At 44.4% G+C, this 23,816-nt stretch overlaps 1 protein-coding gene across 3 annotated transcripts in view; it reads left to right on the forward strand.

The window, feature by feature from the left end:
- Tnks (tankyrase) overlaps positions 1 to 23,816 on the forward strand; it is a 370,913-nt gene that overhangs the window by 107,935 nt on the left and 239,162 nt on the right. For all 3 annotated transcript variants that reach the window (XM_065454426.1, XM_065454424.1, XM_065454425.1), the window contains 2 exons: positions 5,731 to 5,809; positions 7,630 to 7,801. In XM_065454426.1, coding sequence (XP_065310498.1) covers positions 5,731 to 5,809; positions 7,630 to 7,801 — 251 coding nt within the window. The remainder of the gene's footprint in view (positions 1 to 5,730; positions 5,810 to 7,629; positions 7,802 to 23,816) is intronic.

The raw sequence follows: 23,816 nt of genomic DNA on the forward strand, positions 1-23,816 counted from the left end.
TTGCTTCCCGAACCCAAAGAGAGCAAGCGCCTTCCTTTCGGCGCCCAAGTAACCTCGCGGCGTTAGCAGCGCAACACTCGCGCCATCTCTCGCACTGCGCTTCAACCACATCAACCGCGCGGGCGTCACGCAGGCCACGCGGCGAAGCGTGAGTACAGGAGACGCGCTATGCGGGAAAAACATCAGGGGAGGCGCGAGGGTCACGCATCCCCGCAGCGTATACTTTTTTACATTTACAAACCTGCATATGACCTTGAATGAGGGACAAAGAAATGGATGAAAACACCGAATGGGCAATATGTGGATCATCTAAGGGTATTGCTGAGGACCAGTCAGTATGCATAACAGCATCAATGAACAATTCCTTTTCTAAAACATGCCTGGTGAAGGATTTGCAGGTTGAAGTAGCGCTAATGTTGAAGTGCAAAAAAGTCGGTTAATGATCAGTAATGTCAACATTAAGAACCCGTGCATCCGGTGCTGGTGATAGATTAGAAAGTGCATGATCAATTAGGGTGCTTCCACCATTAATGCAGCGAGTGGGAAGGGAGATTAAACATTCGTATCCAAAACTTTGAAAGACACTGGAATACTTAAAAGAACTAGGGGAAGAGAGGTCAAGTAAATTAATTTTGAAATCACTGATAATCTCTACATTTGTGTGATCAATAGCTAATGTATGTAATACTTTGTGGAGAGCTTCGCAGAAATTATTAACTGACGAGGATGGGGAACGATCAATGCATCCAAAGATGAAGCTCTTGTTGTCTAGTTTAAGAAAATCGTGGTTGAATTGTTGAATTATACATTTGCAGTCAGTTACATTTAACTCAATGTCATGTTGACGTTTATAGTATGTGCTAGACTTGATATAAATAGATATGCTTCCATGATTGCTGCTTGCTCTATGCGAGTATTCAGACTTGTATGAAGGGAGACAAAACAAATTTTTGCCATCATCGCAAAGCCAGCTTTGTTTGTCTTTTTTAGGGAGAGTGCCTGAGAAAAACGTGCCTTGTTTTCGGGTAGACAGGGCTATTGGCGTCTCCAGACAATTCGATGTCTTCTAGGCACAGTTTAGCCTTCTGAGTCTTGCTCATGAAATTGGCTTTTTTCGTCCGAGAGCAGAAACGTGCAAGCAGGATTTTGTACCAGCTTTCACGGTCGCAACATGGTGAACAACGTCAAGATCAGAGGGTGCCAGTGTGCAATCAATCCTATCGCCTGTAGTCTGCATGATTGCTGCGCAGTTTTCCCCTTCTGTTTCCTGTATTCCCTTGATCTCGACATTGTTTATCCTTGAATATTGCTCAATTTGCACCACTTTATGAGATAGAACTGCATTTTGTGCTTTTAATGCCTTGTTCTCCGCAATCGGAGAGAGGTTATCCTGTCTCAAGCTTTTCCCTAGGTCATTCATGTGCTCAGTGCTCAGCTCATTCATTATTTATTATTTTTTTTTTGTCAGAGAAGTTCACGCCATATAACTGTGCTTTGACGATTAACTTGTTAAAGATGGCGTCAACCAAATCATCTGGACACCCTTCAAGTCTGGCTTCAAGCTCAAGAACTTTTTTGTTCAGCTCAGCAGCAGTAGGCATTGCGCAGAAATCAGCTAAGCGGTACAGATATGCACAACACGATCAGTTGCAGCAAGCGACAACCAAACAATATGGCAGCAACGACAGTGCAACGAAAACACAGAGCCTGTCAGTTGTACCAACCTGCGCAGTAAAAAGTCGTGCGTAAGTCCAAGCACTGCCGTCACTGCCCATTGGGCCCAGTCGTCGGTCCCGGTTTCTTTATATGGTGGTGCCAGCTGAAGTGAAGCTGTCCAGTAGATCACCACTGCAACTATCCCCGCAGTGCGAAGAGCGCAGCTTCCACATGTGTCGTCGATGGCAGTGCAGCAGGCTTGCTTCCACGATGAAGCGGCTGGCGTCCATGGGTCCTTGCCAGTGTGTCGATAACTGCGCAGTAAAGAGTCGTGCGTAAGGCCAGGAACGATGCGCTGTTGCACTGCCATCACGGCCAATTGTAATGTTGTAAGACATTGTGCAATCGTAATTGTTGTGTAAGGTAATGATCAATAGCCTGGCAAGGGAAAAAGAGTTCAGGATCGCCAATCAGCCTCTAGAGTCTGTGAAGGAGTATGTTTATCGAGGTCAAATACTCACAGGGGACCCTTATCATGAGGAGGAAATTTACAGAATAAAAATGGGTTGGAGTGCATACGGCAGACATCGCCAGATCCTGACTGGGAGCTTACCACTATCATTGAAAATAAAGGTGTAAAATTACTGCATTCTACCGGTGCTAACATATGGGGCAGAAACTTGGAGGTTGACAAAGAAGCTCGAAAACAAGTTAAAGGGACACTAAAGGTTACTATTACGTCAACGTGGACTGTTGAAATACCATCCCAGAAACCTCGAAACGCTAGTTTCGTGCAAAGGAGAGACTTATTCTACGAGAAAATGCGTTCTGAAGCGTCCGCGTACCTCTAGCGCAGTTCAAATCGCCCGCCCTCCGATCGAGGAGTACTGACATCATGGTCTCACAGTGACGTTGCACCGTCGGTGAGTAAAACGGCGTCTGCAGACGGCGCTACGGCTTTTCTGCGCAAAACGCAAACGCGCGGCCAGAAACAGAGCCAAGACAGAGCCGACAGCAGAGCGAAAGCGGGAGTGTGGTGGCTAGCGGAAGGAGAAACGCGCGACCATAAGCTGGTACTTCATCATGACGCAAACTTCGACGCTCGTCGCAATGGACCCTGACAACGGCAGATTGGCTCGCGATGCTGGGCTCAACTTCAGCAATTTGAGCACAGACGAGCGCAACCTGCTGCTGAGGGCTCGCGCTGCCGGCGTCGTTGCATACTACGACGGCGGCCTCGACACCGGCTCTCCGGAGCGGGAAAGCAACGAGGGCTTCCCACGACGTCACGTGGACGTGGCATTCTTGCTGCTTGTTCCAAATGAAAGTTTCGCGAGCCAGCAGAACCCACACAGCATGATACGATAACAAAACTACTGAAACTACAAAGCGTGCGCAGCGCAGAGTCAAGCGAAAACGAAACCTTTCGACCACCCATACTACTGAAGGGTAACTTCAAAATGTTATTTTTTCTTAGAATCGAATAGACGTAGACAAGTAGCACTTTCTTCCATCTTATAATCGAATGAAATGATATTTTTAATACGAGTAGTTGAGTATTAGTAACACAAATTATGAGGAGTGCTTTCGTCATCGGGCTAGTACCGGAATGTCGCTGGGGGGTCTCAAATAGTGTCATGCATTTACCTCAATTTCTCGGTTACTAAAGCTCTGGTCGCGATTATATTGACGCCTTGGACGTTCTAGAACATTGCTCTACCACTTTAACTTGACTTTCTGGTAACCTTTAGTGTCCCTTTAAGGATTGGGCGAATAACAATGGAACGAAAAATGCTAGGCGTAACGTTTTGCCTGACATAAGTAGACTTCCATCGAGAATTTTTTTAGCGATTGGAACCAGGGTTTTCTTAATCTTTTTTTGAAAATGAACTTTTTTGAAAAAACTATTTTTGATAAATTTTTTTTTCTTATCTGAGCATTATTTTAGATACGCCATCTTTTGCAGGAATGTTGCAAAGACAACATTCTATATTTTTCACACTTTGTAAGTTTCTGTGTGAAATAGAAAATGCGCAAAGGTGTGCCAAAGTTACACAACCTTTCTCATTTCGGCCGTGTTTGGAATTTCGAAATATCCTTGTTTTCTTTTGTGAACAGCATAAAAAACGAATGGAAATTATTAACATTTTAAGCATATTAAAACGAGAAAAAAATGTTTTTGACGCAACATTTTTAGTGTGCACTGAATTTGACTGTAAAGTCAGAAAATATTGCAGAAAGCAGTAGCAGGACGCCTGTGGCACCATCTTGACAGCATTTGCTGGGCGTTGAATATTTGGCAAGAGCAGGCTGGCAGCGAACAGTCACTTTTTGGATGCTGGGTGACAGACAGCCACTGCCAAACGGTGGACTCCGAAAGTTGGTCGTTATTTCACACCATAGAGGTCAGGCTTAGTAGAGTACTCGTAATTAGCAATTGGATTTATCGGCATCTATTTTATTGAAATTCGGCACTTATCGGAACCTATTTTTTCACAGTGCTGCCTTTACAGCGTTTTCACGCCTTTGATAATCTGTTCACACATATTTTTATTGTGAAAGAAACAGTAAAACGAGACAGCTTCATTGGGGTAAAGGCAGTGAGGCAAATTAATTACAATAAAACTTTTTAAAATACATGCAGAAATTCTCCTCAGAGAGATGGCAGCACTGCTTTCTGTTAATAATTTTCATTTGGAAGAAGCTGTACTCCACGTTGACGCTAATTATGGGAAAGGAAAGTAGTTTAAGTGCTGCATCTGAGAGGCATCCAGGTCGGTGCGTTATGCGGAAAAGGACACATTTGACTTTATCATGCACTGCGTAAAGCCATATACTCTGCTTTTTTTTTTTTTTCACAGTAGTCGGTGTCCTTTCCTCGTTTGTCACGATGGCGAACACTGAAGTCCTTTTGCAGAGTGCTCTTAAAGTTTGCGCTTAGATAGCCCAAATAAAAAAAAATGAGGTTCATTACGTTTCCTTGCCGTGTGTTTTGTCCACAAGTTGGCATGCGCTGATGATGGCTCCTGTTTTGAGGGCATCACATCGATTGTGCTAGCAATGAGATGGATGCTCCAGGTGTATTTCTGCTGTCGCTGGGATGTTTTGCCCAAGTGCGATCACATCACGGCCGCTCACTGTTAGTTGTTGGTGCGAGTGAAAACGTGCGAGGGTGAGCAGTGAAGCATGGTGGTTCAACCACGCGCACGCAAGGGAGGAAGGCAGAGGGGAACTTCACTGTTTTCTTTTGCGTGCTAGTTAGCACGGGGTGGGGAAGCGTTCTACTTTGTGAAGATATATAATTTTTATACATGTTTGCATCTTGAGTACTGGCCAAAAGAAAGCAATAGGTTGCTGGCAGATAAGTTTAGCACAGTACCTGATGGCACTAAGAGTATTGTAACCTTTCTTTAGAGACAGGTTCAGAGTGCGGCTGGTGCTGTCCGTGCTGGTGTTAAACATGGCAAGCACAAGATGGCTAATAGAAAACGGAAAACATACGTTTGAGGGCACAGATAGCGAGTGTGTGCACCAATCTGTAAAATAAAATTCTTGGAAAATTGCTCAGTTTGCAGTTACACCATTCGGCGAATATTACCAAAGTGCTCAATAGAATGCAAGATACAAGCCTTGCTGAGATCTGTGCACCCAAGAAATCTCCAGAGTTGCTCTTTAGAGTATAAAGGAACACATGCAGTTTTAGGTCCCATCATATTTAAGGAAGCTTTCATTTCGCACTCTACGAGGCAGTCTAGACACGCCTTCATCGTCTTCACTTTGTTGCGTCATTGTGGGCATATTTGTGACATATTTGTGTTGCTCTAGACACGCCTTCATCATCTTCACTTTGTTGCGTCATTGTGGGCATATTTGTGACATATTTGTGTTGCTGAAGACAATATAAAATAGACGAGAGGAGTAATTAGTTAATGTGCAAGGTTTGTCCTGTCTACTTTGTGTTTTGTTCTGTCTCTGGGGCTGCATATATGTCACACAGTTCAGTGAATTGTGTTCATTGTCATCTTAGAACCCTGTGATGTCTGAATGAAAATATCATGCATTGTTCCTTTCCAGGTATTTGACGCCATTGCACCTAGCAGCTGACAAATCTCATCTTGATGTCGTGGACGTTCTGATGAAAAATGGTGCAAAGGTGAGCCCAGGCAAAAAAAATTATCAATGATTATGATACTCCCTAATTGAAATTTGAGCGCAGCTCTATACGTGTTGATTTTGCGAATCGGCTGGTGCAGACAATCTGTCTCGTGTGGCATGTTGCAAACAGAGTGAAGTTTGGCGTCACTGCCTCGATAATCTAGAGATTGTGAGAGGCAGGGAACCTAGGAAAGCACAGTGCGTTGCACAATGCCGGTTCCCGAAAGTCAGCTTCACCTCAATATAGCAATGTTACGCGGTGAAGCATAACAAGCGTGGGAAGGGACAATTGCCACGGGACGCAGTATGTATTCCTTAATTATACACACGTGTACCCACCATCTCCTGTTGCAGTACGAGCACCGATATGCCTAATACGTGTATTGGCAGGCCTCTTCGGATGTGCCTGTGTGGCGATTTGAGCCCTTAAGGGCTGGCTCAAATCAGTCAAAAGACATGCATTCATATTTTTCTAACTGCCCAATTTTTCTGACATTTTCACGGCTCTTAGGGAGTCCGAAAAAGCAGACGTTGACTGTACAACTGACCAAGAGGATGATTCAAATGGGGGTGAACACGCGGCGGAACGAGGACGAGAACAAAGTACCATCACATTGTGGAATGATAGCGAAAGGAACTGTGAAGGAGCTTGAGCTCAAAAAGCAAAGTGTTGGCTGACGCTGAGATGCAGGTGACCTTTATCCAAACCAAAATAAACTGTTTTAAAGCAGTGAAATGCAACACTGAGGCGTTGTGTGCGGGCTGAATATCGGGACAGTTGAGGTTGACCAACTGTTGAGAGAGAATCTCACTTGTGACAAAGTACAGGCCTCATACCAATGAGCTTGCTATCAGTTGACAGAAATAGCTCATATCCCCTTCAGTCACAGCATCCACATTTGTGGATGGGACCTATTTTTGCTATTGCTGTGCAGTGATAGCAATGAATAGAATGCAAACATTAAGCAGAGGGTAAATTGAACGTTCTGGTAACCTAAATTACTTTCATTTTACTTCTGAGGGATGTGTATCGTTACAGAGTACCGATTTGGTGAAGGCATTACCGTGTTTTACGTGACGTTTGACACGGGGCATGTTGGTAGCAACCTCGGAATATTTTTTGTCGTTCTTGAAATGCTTGAGGCCAATGAATAACTTCTGCATGTAATTCGAGCGGGGGATTTAATGCTTTTTATGAAGAATTGTATCACAACTGACTTTACAATATTCAAATATTTAATTACTCTATAATTATGATGTCTCATCATAAAATGCTCAGAGTCATTATACCGTCTTGATTTACTTTCAGTGGAGTCTCAAGCACCATCTACGTTCGATCATAATTCATGACTGAAGGGGATGTTCGAAAATATTTGTTTCTGTATGCATCTCCTTTTTGTTGGTATTTGAAAATGTTCGACTCGATTTGCAATGACTTTTACCATTTTTTTTTTTTCGGATATGTTGTTCAATGTGCATTTCACTAATCCCTCCCTTCTGATTTCTTTTTGAATAAAATAAACACTACTCCTTGCTATTCAAACTGGATTAAGTTGTTTTCTTTGTTTTTTAGCATGCTTACTAGGAAGTCACAGCATCCAGCGATACGGTGTCACTCAGGGAATTTTGCAAAGGCCCTCGGGGAAAACCTGAAAAACTCGGGGAATTTCAAAATGTCAACTTGGTAGACACCCTGTTGGTGGTACCACATTTGTTAGGGAAAGATATTAGCTCTGTAAGCCAGTTAGCTATTTTGACAGTTTGTTATAAGCGTATCATGTTGCGACATCACTGTGAACACAGGTTGGCATGTTGCAGGTGAATGCACTGGACAGCTTGGGGCAGACTGCACTGCATCGGTGTTCTCGAGAAGGAAATGTGCAAGCTTGCCGCTTGCTCCTGTCGGCTGGGGCTGACCCTGGTATAGTGAGTGGGCAAGGCTATACAGCGTCACAGTTGGCCAGTGATGCAGTTCAGCAGCTTTTGCATGGTGAGTTCAGAGTCCTGTGCCCATTTGCTCCAGTTCAGTCGAGTGTATTTAGGTCCTTGGAAACCCTTGAGCTTCTCAGATGCCTATTTCTCTTCAAGAACAAAAAGGGCAGGGGTACCATGCCTTATAATCAGACGCACAAACAACACGTAATCTTCTACTCCAAAAGGAACTACTTAAATTTGACGTGTAGCGATATCTATAAATAAGATTCAGTGCTTTCAATAAGGAATAAAAAAACATGCTAAGGGATCCAACATATTTTTTCTGAAATTCGATTGTACCTGAAAAAGGTCAGTGAAAGCAATCTTACCAGAGAGGGCACAGCTGTGAGCCTACATGCACCTCAATGCCAGGAGCCTGGCAAGGTCAAAATCCTGCGTTAACCCCTGCCACTCAAGCAATCTTTACTTTCTAAGGATTTTCGCATAGTAAAAATTCTGAGTCAAATGCCAAATATTAGAGAAAAACAAGCTTCAAATACTGAATCGAATACCGGATATTTCTTCATGTATAAACAAAGTGAAATTAAAAGTTTGTGCTGAGTCCATTAGGTAAAAGCACATTATTTGATACATGTGTGTAATGCGATTCACAACTGGACGACCAATCAACTGAGTGAACTTGTGGAGAATAAACAGCTGCTTTCAATTGTTTGGTGAACCTTGATGATGACAGTAATGTAACAAAAGAATATTATGTCGCCAAATGCTTGTAGAGTGTCGTTTTCATTGAAGAAGCTTAGTGTGCACTATAGCACCGCACATGGTTTTAATGGGATGCAAATAGGTTGAAATTAGCCAAACAATGAAGGGTTTTGCATAAATTGAGAAAACAACTTCTAGACTGCTTGCCTGAAAGTAACATATTTTTAATAAATGACTGTTAAATGACTGAATTATACAACAGAAGTCAGTTCACTCAGTAACTCGTGCCTCTGCTCAAGCTCCTACAGCACAATCATTCGGTACGGTTCCCACTCGCATCTGTTATTTGTCCCCCGATACTCCAGTAACATACTCCAAGACTCCATGGCTACCTTAATTCTTGTCAAGAAAAGCGAAAAAATACCGATCAAGAAAAGGGTCAGGCAAGAAGATGAAATCTCCTCAATGCTGTTTACTGCACGTTTACAAGTATTGAAGCTGTTAGACTGGAAAAGATTAACAGTAAGCATTAATGATGAATATCTTGGCAACCTATGACTTGCAGATAACATTGTCCTTTTCAGCAACGCTGAGGAGGAGTTTAAAGTAATGGACCTTAGCCAAGATAATGTAAGAGTGAGGTTGAAAATTAATATGCAGAAGACAAAGGTAATGCTCAATAGCCTGGCAAGAGAACAAAAATGTGTGATTGGCAGTCAGCATCTGCAATCTGTAAGCCACTGGCAACGCTTGTGGGATGTGGAAACAAAGAATAAGCTTCACTTGATTAAGCCACAGTTAGGTTTCTGGCCCCCGAAAACGAAAACGCAACGAACTGATGTCCTATTCTGTCGACTCAGGATAGGACACACTTATGCCACTCAATGAGGATAGATATAGGGGCTTGTTGGTACGGCATATCTTATTTTGTTGTAGCGCAAGCTGAATGAGGATGACAGAAAGGCACATCTGACACACACAGCGCTAACTTTCAACAACATGTTTATTTCCCATTCTTGTCGCTACATATATACACCCTTCAAACGTCATACAGCACATGTAACATTTTGGTAAAGGAGGAGGAGGAGACAAAGGAGAGGAAAGACAGGGAGGTTAGCCAGTGTAAGTCCCGGCTGGCTACCCTATGCTGGGGAAAGGGGTAAAGGGAATAAAAGGAGAAAGAAGAAGTAGAGAAAAAAAAATGGAAACCAGAAAATTCACACAGTAACGCGAAACTATGCGCTACAACATTCAAAGGCGGTCGCACAATTCAGATGTCCTTAAAAACTTCAGCAAAGCCCTTAAGGCCTTGAGTGCCGAAGCCCGTCTGGACCAATGTCCTAGAGCTTTTTCCTCTGTAAAGGGGCGATTTTCCAGTTTTTCGAGAGCGGTCACGAGCACTTTTCTTGGCACTTTGTAACGGGGACAGTCACAAAGGAGGTGCTCAATCGTCTCCTCGCAGCCGCAGGTGTTACAAGTAGGGCTGTCTGCCATTCCAATGCGGAATGAATAGGAGTTCGTGAATGCCACGCCGAGCCACAGGCGGCACAGAAGTGTTGCTTCCGCTCATGGCAACCCTAGTGGTAGGCGGAGTTGCAGACATGGATCCAATCTGGGGAGACGTGCGTTCGTGAATTACCTGGTGTTCCACAGATTCTGTGTAAGCTCGCGGGCGAGGGAGCGAGAACTTGTGGCTGCATCTGTTCTTGACAGCGGTATGAGTACAATATGGGCGCCATCATGAGCCGACCGGGCAGTGTCATCCGCACTGTCATTTCCTGAAATTCCGCAGTGACCTGGTATCCACTGGTAGATGATGTTGTGTCCCTTGTTGATTGCGTGATGGTGGAGTAGTCGGATGTCTGCGACTAGGTGCACATTTGGTCCATGGTTGAAAGGGGACATCAGACACTGAAGAGCTGCCTTCCAGTCACATAAGATGGACCATGAATGTGATGATTTGGGAACAAATCCGGCATCCGGCGCGCTGGGGCACAACACCGCTTCGGACATGGAGTGCTCACCCGTGCTCACGTTTCAGGTTGGTTACTTGAACCGCTGTTCTTGTCTGAAAAGTAGCAACCGGTGTCTTTTTGCGGTGTCGTGCCCCAGTGAGCTAATGTCGTTACTGAAGCGTGGCAAAAACTTGTTTTGTTTATGCATATGTCGGTTGCGCCTACTTCTATCCGGTGATATAGAATCAAACCCCGGGCCGGATGTGCTGGATAACGTTCTCGCAACCTTGCAACGTATTGAATCCGGCCAGGACGAGATTCGTAATGACCTGCGAGCACTAAAGAATTGGCAGGCATCAGTTGATGTCGAGCTGAAGCAGTTGTCGACTAGGCTCCGGGCTGTAGAAGTCGATATTGTTTCAATGAAAAGTTCGGTAAACGACACATCGCCCGAATCACTGAATATAGCTAAAGGCATTTCCACACAGCTAAAAACAATACAATCGCGCTATGAAGACACAGAAAATAGACTTCGCCGCTGCAACTTGCTATTTTTTGGAATCGCAGATGACAAAAGCGAATCATGGTCATCATCAGAATCAAAAATCATTGACATATGTAAACAACACCTTGGTATCACTATCGATCCAGCTCAAATAGACCGCGCGCATCGCCTCGGTCAATACAACGATGAGAAGAATAGACCGGTCATAGTCAAGTTCGCCTTTTTTAAGGATAAGCAGCGCGTAATAGAAAAAGGCCACAAGTTCAAGAACACTGATTATGCTGTTCGTGAGGATTTTTCTTTGCAAACCCGTATCGCTCGGCGCAAACTGATTGACTTCGCAAAAACCAAAAACGCGCAATTTAAGCTAACCCTCGATAAACTAAGAATCGACAACAATGTGTACACATACGATGCAGCGTCCGCCGCTGTTATCCCCCTACCCAGATAGCAAAGACCTAGGCTGGGAACACGTGTCTTTACGAAAAAACCCAATTCAATACACGAGCCTATCGTGCCCTCGCACCTATCTATATCATTAACTAACATTCGTAGCATTCTTCCTAAACGCAATGAAGTTTCGTCATACTTAGACGACTGCGAATGTGATGTATTAGCACTTACGGAAACTTGGCTCAGCTCTGAAATTACGGATGACGAAGTTCTACCCGATTCTAATGTTTACACTATCTATCGCAGAGATAGGGACGACAGAAGAGGTGGTGGGGTATTGCTCGCCATAAAAAAACACATCCCGTGATTTCTTGTGCCGATGTCATCCAGTCTCGAAATTCTGTGGGTCAGCGTAACATTTCCCCAATCGAATACAATTTATGGTGTATGCTACAGACCACCCGATAGCTCCTACAATTTTCTTTCCGAATTACACGATAACATTACGTCTATTCGATCCAAATATAACAAAGCTGATATTTTTCTTCTTGGTGACTTTAACTTTCCAGACATTGACTGGCAAAACTTGCGAGGCCAATCACGTGCATCTTGTGAGTTCGTTCAACTAACACTTGATTTTTCACTTGTGCAATTAATAAACCAGCCTACTCGTATCAATAATATTTTAGATCTTGTTCTATCATCCGCGCCCGAGAGGGTTAACGCTATCACTTTTACGGATGGGTTCAGTGACCACCGGTTGTTACAATTCACAGTTCATACACCTTCACGGTCACGTCACCTGAAAACTAAACAAGTATTTGATTACAAAAGAGCAAACGTCAGCGCTATAAACAATGGTATGGAAAGCTTCACGTCCTCATTCTTAGCAACTTTTTCTGAGCGGACAGTGAACGAGAATTGGTGCCTGTACAAAGAAAAGTTAATGGAATTAGCACATGCGCATATACCAAAGGTTTCATTTCGCGTTAACTCATCGAAACCATGGTTCACTAAAGCTCTTCTTACTCTAAAGAATAAAAAGAAGCGTCTTTACAGAATGGCCAAACGTGTTGACACACCTGCGTCTTGGAGCAAACACAAGTCTTGTGATGCAGCCTACTGTAATGCCCTGCGTCAAGCCAAGCAAAAGTATTTCTCTTGCGATCTGCAATCACTACTTCAAAACAACCCCAAAAAATTTTGGAAAACGATCTCTCCCGTTAAAGATTCCGACATTTCACAGCTACTTGATAGCTATGGCTTACCGATTGCACGAGAGCTTTCAGCATCTATCTTTAACAATTACTTCACGTCCGTATTTACAGAGGAAGACCATTCAAATATACCAACACCCATCGAACTTGATTGTACATACATGGCCCCCATCAACATAACAACCACTGGTGTTGCTGAGCTGATCAACAACCTCAAGATGTCAACTTCTTCCGGCATGGACGGTATAAATTCAAAAATCTTAAAATATACTGTAGTTTCCTCTAGCACAGTCCTTTCCTGCTTGTTCCAACAGTCCCTCTCAACAGGGGAAGTTCCGTATGACTGGAAGGTCGCTAAAGTTATACCTTTCTTTAAACCTGGCGATAAAAGCGCTGTTAACAATTACCGCCCAATATCACTAACAAGCGTTCCCGGTAAGTTACTAGAACACATAATCTTTTCAAACGTAGCAAATCACTTGGAAACTAACAAATTCTTCTTTAAACATCAACATGGATTTAGAAAAGGACTATCATGTGAAACGCAACTTTTCGAATTGACTACAGATATTTTCCTAAACATGGATAAGGGCATGCAAACAGATTCCATCTTCATAGACTTCGCTAAGGCTTTCGATCGTGTTGCTTATTGCCGTCTCATAGCTAAACTCTCATGCTTAAATATCGATTCCCTAACAGTATCTTGGATAAGAAATTTCTTGTCATTCCGTAAGCAATTCACCGTCGTCGATAACTTTATTTCCAGTATCAGCGATGTAACATCTGGTGTCCCACAAGGAAGCGTACTCGGACCATTACTTTTTCTGATCTATATTAACGACCTGCCATCCGAAATAACGTCATCCATTCGCTTGTTCGCAGACGATTGTGTGATCTATCGTGAAATCTGCTCAACTTCCGATCACGTCGCTCTCCAACGAGATCTTGACCGTATTACTAACTGGTGCTCTTCTTGGCAAATGACTCTAAACACTGATAAATGCAAACTAATAACATTCACCCGCAAAAAGACATTTTCCGCTTTCGATTACTCACTTGATAATAACCCCGTCACACGCACCAACTCATATAAGTACCTCGGCATTCTCCTTACACCTAACCTGTCATGGTCTGCGCACATCGAAAAAATAACTGCTAAAGCTTCACGTACGCTCGGCTATCTTAAACGCAACCTTCGTGATGCTCCTGTCCTCACCAGACAAATCGCTTATCAGACTTTTGTAAGGTCACAACTGGAATTCGCAGCCCCTATCTGGTCACCTCGCCAAGCTTACCTAATCACATCTCTCGAATCGATCCAAAACCGCGCCGCCCGCTTCATTGTCAGAGACTATCACCGCGACTCTAGCGTGACTAGCATTAAGTCATCTTTATCTCTCTCATCTTTTGAATCACGAAGAACCATAGCATTGCTTTGTCTATTTCACAAGATAATCCATAGCACGCACCCGTCCACTCTGCCGCTCACTCGTCCATCTCGTACATCTCGGCGTTTACATAATCATCTCAGTTTCCAGCGTATCTTTGGCCGAACAAATGCTTTCAATTCTTCCGCGTTACCACGTGCCATTCAACATTGGAATAACCTACCAAATGACATAGTTGACATTCTTGACCCAGTATCCTTCAAAGCACGCTTATGCATATTATTTCCATAATTCTTCACAACTAAACCATACCGCGCACCTAAGCAAATAGTTGTAGCGAAGTTGTATAGGTTTTTCTTTTTGTTTTGTTTGAATGTTTGTTTTAATTGCTTTAACACTATTACAGACTTGTTCTTCCACCTTCACCTCCTACCATTTGTATAATCTCTTGGTACCTTTTTGTTACTTCACACAGTCGTTTGTTTCATTTATCCCGTTATTTATATTGTTAGATATTTGTTCTTTCATGTTTACTCGCTAACAATGTATAATTTCTTTTTACTCCTTTTTTTGGTAATTTCCTGTATCCTCCCCTCACGCAATACTCCTTCGGGAGCCTGTGAGGTAAATGAATAAATAAATAAATAAATAAACTCCAGAGCAGCACGGATAGCTGTGAGTTCTGCAGCCGTCGATGATGTAATGTGAGATGTCTTGAACTTCAGGGTGACACACTCTGTGGGAATCACCACTGCACCAACATTTTGGTAAAAATGAACAAAAAAACAAACTGGGAACCGCATGTAAGCAGTTTTTTAAATCACATATATTCACAGACATGTACACGTTCAGCGCGAACAAGGATAATTGAGCTCTCTTGAGGATAATGAAATGGAAGATTTGCTGATGCATGCGTCGCCGAATGTTGATATGTGTCTAGCTTCTATTATCAAGCGCGTTGTCTTACACCTGCTTCTACTCATGATGACTGTTTCTTTAAATCTAGGTTTGCTTTGGCATCTCTGGCAATGGATGGCAAGAAAGCTCTCAGCGGCCAAGTTGTTTACTTTGTTATTGTGTTCGTGTAGCCTGTCATTTATGCATCTGCCTGTTTGACCAATGTAGGATCATCCACACCCGAGAGGAATGTGGTATACCACTCCCGCGATGCAATCAATGAATTTGTTTTTATGTTCTTTTTCGCATGCGGTATGTGCAATTCTTTCTTGCCTTTTGTTTCTACGTAGGCTGGCCAATTTATTAGGCGCCGAAAATACAACGTTGATGCCACTCCTTCTAGCAATCTCCTTTAATTTATGGGAGAACCCGTCTGTGTAAACAAAAGAAAGGTTGCTGTCATACCCTGTGGGGTCTGAATGTGGGATATCTCACACCGTACTCTTGGGACAAAGGAACGACAACACAGTAGTGCAAACAATCACAAGGGCATTTATTGCACCTTTCATAGATCAATGCCTGCTAGCCGAGTTGCTATCCACAAACATGCCGATGGGCGCGCGACAAATCTAGAAGTCCGACTCACCGCGACCGGAAGCGAGCGAATATGTTCGCTCCATGCTGGATCCCAACGCCTGGTCGTTCGCGTGTATCGTCACGCGAATCGTGTCGCGTTCGAAGGCGGCCACGCGAGACGGTCTCGCATAAGCCTGGGTCGCCGCGCGCTCGCGGGAGACGTCTTCGCGGCGCGCCCGACCCGCCGGGAAAGAGCCGCGCTGCACGTGCGGCACGACCGTCGCGCTCGCTGTCTGGAACCCAAGAGAGCAAGCGCCTTCCTTTCGGCGCCCAAGTAAGCTCGCGGCGCGCAACACTAGCGCCATCTCTCGCACTGCGCCTGTACCACTCGGACCGCCGCGTGTGCGGCGAAGCCGCACTACAGGAGACGCGCTATGCGGGAAAAACATCAGGGGAGGGTCGCGCATCCCCACATCCCCCCAACCTTAAATCACTACATATTCCGGCGAAACATGTCACTCGGTCTCACATCAACGCGCGCTTCGCGACAAAGTAGTACATGTAACAGTGGCCGCGCCGAAGAAATGTCCACACGCTGTCCATAGCATGCGAGCCGACATTGTCCCTGGGTGCACCGCTGGCGTCCGCCGGTCACAGCAGCAGCTTTGCAGCCTCGACGGCACGATCCCAAGCCAGGACTCCAGAGACGACGACGCAGTAGTCGGTACGAGCAAGCGTCGCTCGCGCCGGCTCCTTTGTCCGCCGCCGAGGGTTGTGAGCTGGATGCAGGAGGCCGCCGAAGTCGCTGCGCTGAACTGGCCACAGCATCACCATCGCCCGGGGTGGCTCGATCGTAGTCCGGGGCAGCAGCGCAGACGATGTGCAGGTGACGGCAAACCAGGGGTGACTCCAATCACGCTGCGTAAAAACACACTCGGCAAACACTGAAGTAGTGCAAGGGAGAGGAATTCTGCATGCGCATCGCCCACGTGGTACGATGTTCAACTCGGCTAGCAAAAGATCGGGCACTACTCAGATGCTAAGTTCACGTGAACGAAGCTCGCTTTCTTGAGTCGAACGAGTAATTTCAATTCGTGCGAGGCTAAATAGAATGAGGGAAGCAACTTGCAACACCTCAACGCCACGGTCCACCCGGTTGTGTCCCTCCACGTGCGACAGGCAGCTTCGTAAAGCCTTAGGCCTAAAGCGTCGCTACTCTAACAACAACCGGCATCCAAAAACAACACCCAAAATGGGCGCAAAACAGGCAGCCGCGAAGAGACGTCAGCTCTGTGAGGTGGTCCTACTCCGCTCGGTGCACACAGCATCCGAGTTGACGGCGCCCACCGTCCCAGACGGTGTCGGAGCGCCCGGTGCCAGGCCGCAATACCAGTCAGCCCGTCGTGGCACCCGTGGCCCGCGGCCACCCGGCTCCCAGAGCCGCGACTTCATCCGAGTCAAAGAGATAGAAGAAGCTATTTACATAAGAAATTCGGACCACCCACGAGGCTTCCGTACTCACTCGCTTCAGGCTTGCCAATATGCTCCGCGGGCGCTCAGCCTCGCTCTCCCAGGATGCAGACCACGTGGCTCTCGTCCCGACGAATGTCATTAAAAAAACACTTGCGAAAAGGCTTAGCATGTTGACATGTTCAAACACACTACAGCCACCATCACCTCGCTCAAGAAAGCATGCCGCCGACGCTAGCGATCAAAATTCACGCTAGGCCTACGCTTCGGTTCAAACAAAGGCCTCGAACGAAGCAACACTGTTAAAATTATCGTCCGATGCCCCAAGAGTCCCACGTTGGGCAGCCAGATGTGGGGTCTGAATGTGGGATATCTCACACCGTACTCTTGGGACAAAGGAACGACAACACAGTAGTGCAAACAATCACAAGGGCATTTATTGCACCTTTCATACATCAATGCCTGCTAGCCGAGTTGCTATCCACAAACATGCCGATGGGCGCGCGACAAATCTAGAAGTCCGACTCACCGCGACCGGAAGCAAGCGAATATGTTCGCTCCATGCTGGATCCCAACGCCTGGTCGTTCGCGTGTATCGTCACGCGAATCGTGGCGCGTTCGAAGGCGGCCACGCGAGACGGTCTCGCATAAGCCTGGGTCGCCGCGCGCTCGCGGGAGACGTCTTCGCGGCGCGCCCGACCCGCCGGGAAAGAGCCGCGCTGCACGTGCGGCACGACCGTCGCGCTCGCTGTCTGGAACCGAAGAGAGCAAGCGCCTTCCTTTCGGCGCCCAAGTAAGCTCGCGGCGCGCAACACTAGCGCCATCTCTCGCACTGCGCCTGTACCACTCGGACCGCCGCGTGTGCGGCGAAGCCGCACTACAGGAGACGCGCTATGCGGGAAAAACATCAGGGGAGGGTCGCGCATCCCCACAACCCTACAGATAACATCGTCCTTTTCAGCAACGCTGGGGAGGAGTTTGCGCTTGATAATAGAAGCTAGGCACATATCAACATTCGGCGACGCATGTGCCAGTAAACCTTCCATTTCATTATCCTCAAAAGAGCTCAATTATTTTTGTTCGCGCTGAACGTGTGCATTTCTTTGACTATGCGAGTCAAAAAACTGCTTACGTGTGGTTCCCAGCATATTTATTTTTTTGTTGTTGTTCATTTTTATCGAACTTTTACATGTGCTGTATGACTTTTTGAGGATGTATATATAGCGACGAGAATGGGAAATTATTATGTTGTTGAAAGTTAGCGCTTTGCATGTCAGATATTCCTTTCTGTTGTTCTTCTTCAGCTTGCGCTACAACAAAATAAGATATGCCATTCACAATTTTTTACTGACTGGAAATGAGCCTCCAACCTGCGGTAGATGTGGTGAGATGCTGATAGTCCTCTACATCTTCTTGGAGTGTCGGACAGCCAAAGCTGAGAGAAAGAAACATTTTCCTTTTGTATATAGCCAGCACACCCCTCTCCACCCTGCAATGTTTCTTGGTGCAGAATCGTTCTTTGACACCAAAGCAATTCTAGGTTTTTTGAACGATGTCGACTTACAGGTTTTTAGCCGATAAATTCGTAGCACATCCTCTTTCCAGAGGATGCCGCTGTGATGGTAGCTTTGTATAGCACATGCCTCCAGGCCCTTGCTTCTCAAGGGCTGTGTTAAGGCAGTAGTGCTTCGTGCAAATGTTTATCTATGACATATTTCACTATATCATGATTATTTCACAATGTATCTTTCGTGTCCATTGTACAGCTCATTAACCATTGGCATAATTTTATCTTGTATAGGTTTTACGCACTTTACAGCGACTGTTTCTTTTTTTAGGCCCCTTTACAGCCACGTAACATTTTCCCTTCATCATTCATAGCTCCACTGCGAACACCGGCCTGGCGCTCTTTGGCCACATTTGGCCCTTGCACCACAAGAAACTACATTCATCATCATCTACAATCTGTGCAAGAGTATGTGTATCTAGGTGAATTACTTGCAGCACACCCTGAACATGTAAAGGAAATTTAACCATCATCATCAGCCTGGCTACGCCCACTGCAGGGCAAAGGCCTCTCCCATACTTCTCCAGTTACCCCAGTCATGTGCTAATTGTAGCCATGTTGTCCCTGCAAACTTTTTAATCTCATCCATCCACCTAACTTTCTGCCACCCCCTGCTACGCTTCCATTCTCTCGGAATCCAGTCCGTAACCCTTAATGACCACTGGTTATCTTTCCTCTTCATTACATGCCCTGCCCATGCCCATTTCTTTTTCTCGATTTTAACTAAGATGTCATTAACTCGCGTTTGTTCCCTCACCCAATCTGCTCTTTTCTTATCCCTTAAAGTTACACCCATCATTCTTCTTTCCATAGCTCGTTGCGTCATCCTCAATTTAAGTAGAACCCTTTTCGTAAGCCTCCAGGTTTCTGTCCCGTTTGTGAGTACTGGTAAGACACAGCTGTTATACACTTTTCTCTTGAGGGATAATTCCAGCCTGCTGTTCATGATCTAAGAATGCCTGCCAAACGCACCCCAGCCCATTATTCTTCTGATTATTTCAGTCTCATGGTCCGGATCTGCAGTCACTACCTGCCCTAAGTAGATGTATTCCCTTACCGCTTCCAGTGCCTTGTTGCCTATCATAAACTGCTGTTCTCTTCCGAGACTGTTAAACATTACTTCAGTTTTCTGCAGATTAATTTTTAGACCCACCCTTCTGGGCTTTGCCTGTCCATGTCAGTGAGCATACATTGCAATTGGTCCCCTGAGTTACTAAGCAAGGCAATATCATCAGCGATTCACAAGTTACTAAGGTATTATACTCCATTAACGCTTATCCCCAATTCTTCCCAATCCAGGTCTCTGAATACCTCCTGTAAACACGCTGTGGATAGCATTGGATAGATTGTATCTCCCTGCCTGACGCCTTTCTTTATTGGGATTTTGTTGCTTTCTTTATGGAAGACTACGGTGGCTGTGGAGCCGCTATATATGTCTTTCAGTATTATTACATACGGCTCGTCTACACCCTGATTCTGTAATGCCTCCATGACTGCTGAGGTTTCGGCTGAATCTAACGCTTTCTCGTAATCAATGAAAGCTATATATGTGTTGGTTTATTCCGCACATTTTTCTATCACCTGATTGATAGTGTGAATATGGTCAATTGTTGAGTAGCCTTTACGGAATCCTGCCTGGTCCTTTGGTTCACGGAAGTCTACGGTGTTCCCGATTCTATTTGCGATTACCTTAGTAAATACTTTGTAGACAACGTACAGTAAGCTGATCAGTCTATAATTTTTCAAGTCTTTGGCGTGCCCTTTCTTATGGATTAGGATTATGTTAGCGTTCTTCCAAGATTCCGGTATGCTCGAAGCCATGAGGCATTGCGTATACAGGGTGGCCACTTTTTTTAGAACAATCTACTCACCATCCTTCAACAAATCTGCTGTTACCTGATCCTCCCCAGCTCCCTTCCCCCTTTGCATAGCTCCCAAGGCTTTCTTTACTTCTTCGGGCGTTACTTGTGGGATGTCAAATTCCTTTAGACTATTCGCTCTTCCATTATCTTCGTGGGTGCCACTGGTACTGTACAGATCTCTATAGAACTCCTCAGCCACTTGAACTATCTTATCCATATTATCCAAGAAAATTTACAGAAGAATAAAAATTGGTTGAAGGGCATACAGCAGGGATTACCAAATCCTGACTGACAGCTTAGCGCTATCCTTGGAAAGAAAAGTCTACAATGATTGTATTCTACCTGTACTATCATATCATATTCACTTCACTCTACGGGCAAAGATTTCTAAGAAGAAAAAAACTAGGGTCATCCAAGACTACGGCAAAGCAGACGTAACCGGAATGAATGGGGAATTTCAGGTCTTTGCTGATCGGTTTTTCGCCGGTTTTGAGCAGCGGTCGGTTGAGGACAACTGGTTGCTTTATAAAAACAAACTCTTGTCTCTTATTGATCGTTTCGTACCTAAAAGGAAAGTTTCATCATGTACCCGCTCACCATGGTTCAATAACATGTTAAAGCGCATGCGCAACAAAAAGAAGCGGATATTTCGACGCGCAAAATTCACAGCCAGAATAGACCACTGGTCTTGCTATCAAAAATTTAACAGAGAATTCTGTACTGCGCTCTCAAAAGCCAAGAAGGAATTCTTTAATAAAACTCTTCCTTTGCTACTTCGTTCTAATTAACGGTACTAAAAGGACACACATTCAGTTAATCCAATCTGATGTCCCAGTAATTCAAAGCGAGTGCTGCAATGTTCTGAACAATGTGTTTGCTACTCATTTTCATAAGAGCACTCCCACAGTATTACCGCATATACCAAAAACCAACTTCTTCCCAATGGATTATATCGCTATTGATGCAGTTGGTGTCGAAAGGCTGATTGTCAACTTAAAAGTGTCTTCGTCGGCCGGTCCAGATTGTATTTCATCAAAAATGCTGAAGTGTACACAAGTTTATTCTGCACTGATATTGTCAAAGCTTTTTCAACAGTCATTACAGATGTCTACACTACCTTCTGATTGGAAGATAGGGAAGGTGGTGCCAGTGCATAAATCTGGTGATGTACATTCCCCCAATAATTACCGCCCCATAACATTAACATCCATTCCAGTAAAAATCCTAGAGCATATAATATACTCGCACCTCATTGAATTCCTTGAGTCCAATTCCTTCTTCAGCATTTATCAGCATGGATTCCGTAAAGCAGTTTCGTGTGAAACGCATTTGTTATGTTTTACTAACGACTTGTTTATTAACGCGGATCATGACTTTGACACTGATTGCATATATTTAGATTTTGCTAAAGCATTTGACTCCGTTTCACACGATCTGCTTATCTTCAAGCTTAATCAACTTAACATAGACCCCAATGTACTTGCATGGATTAAGGAATTTCTCTCTAACCGTAGTCAGTATGTGACGGCTAACGACTTCTCTTCACGTAATTCTGCCGTAACATCTGGTGTCCCGCAAGGGTCCGTTTTGGGCCCTCTGCTCTTCTTGATTTATATAAATGATCTTCCTACTTGCCTTTCTTCCTCAACTGTCCGACTGTTTGCAGATTACTGCGTGGTTTACCAGAAAATTACTAACCATGACGATTATCTCAATCTGCAACGTGATCTAGATAGGGTATTTGAATGGTGCAGTCAATGGCTCATGACACTTAATACAACTAAATGTAAAAGTATGCAGGTTTCTCGCCACAGCACTAATCATTGTCCGCGTACTTACCACCTCAATAATATTCTATTACCATCTGTTGACAGCTATAAATACCTTGGTGTTCACATTTCTTCTAATCTATCGTGGAATACGCATGTAGAATATGTAACTAACAACGCCAATCGCATGCTTGGTTATCTGCGTCGAAACTTTTTTGATGCCCCATCATCACTGAAGTTAACACTTTACAAAACCTTGGTACGTTCTAAATTAGAGTACGCATGCGCCATATGGGATCCTACTCAGACTACACTCATTCAAACTCTTGAAGCCATTCAGAATCGCGGCGCACGTTTAATCTTGTCGAATTATTCACGTCATTCCAGTGTCACATCTATGAAGAAAACCCTAAACTTGCCTGACCTTTCGTTGCGTCGAAAGTCATCTCGCCTCAGCCTTTTTCATAAAATATATTATTATAACAACGAGATGAAGGACGTTTTGTTTCATCCACCTCATTACATTTCTTCAAGGACCGATCATCGCTTCAAGGTGGGGCTACCTTCTTGTCGCACAAAATTGTGTAATGACTCTTTTGTTCCTAGAACAAGTGTCGCATGGAACCACCTTCCCTCCACAATCGCCAGCATTGCTGATGACCACCAGTTCAAGATTGCTTTACAAGACGCCTTGTAATACTTCTGTTTGTTTGTTTGCTGCACGCCTTGCCATTTCTTTCCCACTCCTTTCTGTAGTGCCTTTGGGCCCTCAAAGTATTTTAAATAAAGAAATAAATAAATATGGGGCAGAAACTTGGAGGTTAACAAAGAAGCTTAAGAACTTAAAGTGTCCCTGAAACGGTTTGGACAAATTTTGTCGATGCGTAGGGTACAGCTGCATTAAAACATAAGCGCCGCAATTTAACACTTTTGTGACCATGCGAAAAATCGGTAGTTTTTGGGTAGTCTGGTAATGATTTTTTTTCCCACCACAGCAAATGATTCATGTTGAAGTGTATGGTATCAAATTGTAGAAGAAGAAATTATCTTTCCAACGGTAATAATTTCAAACAACATATTTATTAATAATAGTACAGAAAAAAATTAGCAAAACAAAATAATCGCAACAAGAACGAGAAAGATCGATAAAAACATCGATGCTGCTTTGCACAAAGAAATATTTAAAAAATTGAAATATACATTTTCAACAAAAGGGCCATATGAAATCAGCCTGCAAATATTAGCTCTGTATCTACAAAAGTTCTTCAGGTACACAGGAAAACATTAGACCTAGTGTCTATCATGCCACCATGCGAAGCAGTTTCTCGATGAAGTGAAACAGAGGTTAGCTGCACATGTTTCGCAGAAAACATTTGTTTTCTGCTCAACTTTTCTTTCTCCATAGCACAGTTTACAGTTTCTTTCCATTTTTTGTGGTTGGTGCTGCTGAACTTGAGGTGCACTCCGAGAGGGAACAACAGCTGCGACTGGGGGGTCCGCAAGATGTGGCTCATCATACCCCAGCAGCTGGTCGATTAGTTCTAGCCTGAAGGCAACCTTGTCAAAGTGCAAACTTCTCTATAATTCTGGGACTTCTGGATGCTGCCGACGATGCGCATCAAACATTATAAAGCTATGTACTACAGTTATATCGATACAGTGGAAAAACAGTCTTCCACCAACGCACGGACTTCATAAGAACGTTGTAGGATCTGATGAGCTGGTCGGATTTATCCACTCCAAGCATGCCCACATTGTATTTTTTGATC

The sequence above is a fragment of the Dermacentor albipictus genome, chromosome 1, assembly GCF_038994185.2.
Source record: "Dermacentor albipictus isolate Rhodes 1998 colony chromosome 1, USDA_Dalb.pri_finalv2, whole genome shotgun sequence".
Classification (NCBI taxonomy): domain Eukaryota; kingdom Metazoa; phylum Arthropoda; class Arachnida; order Ixodida; family Ixodidae; genus Dermacentor; species Dermacentor albipictus.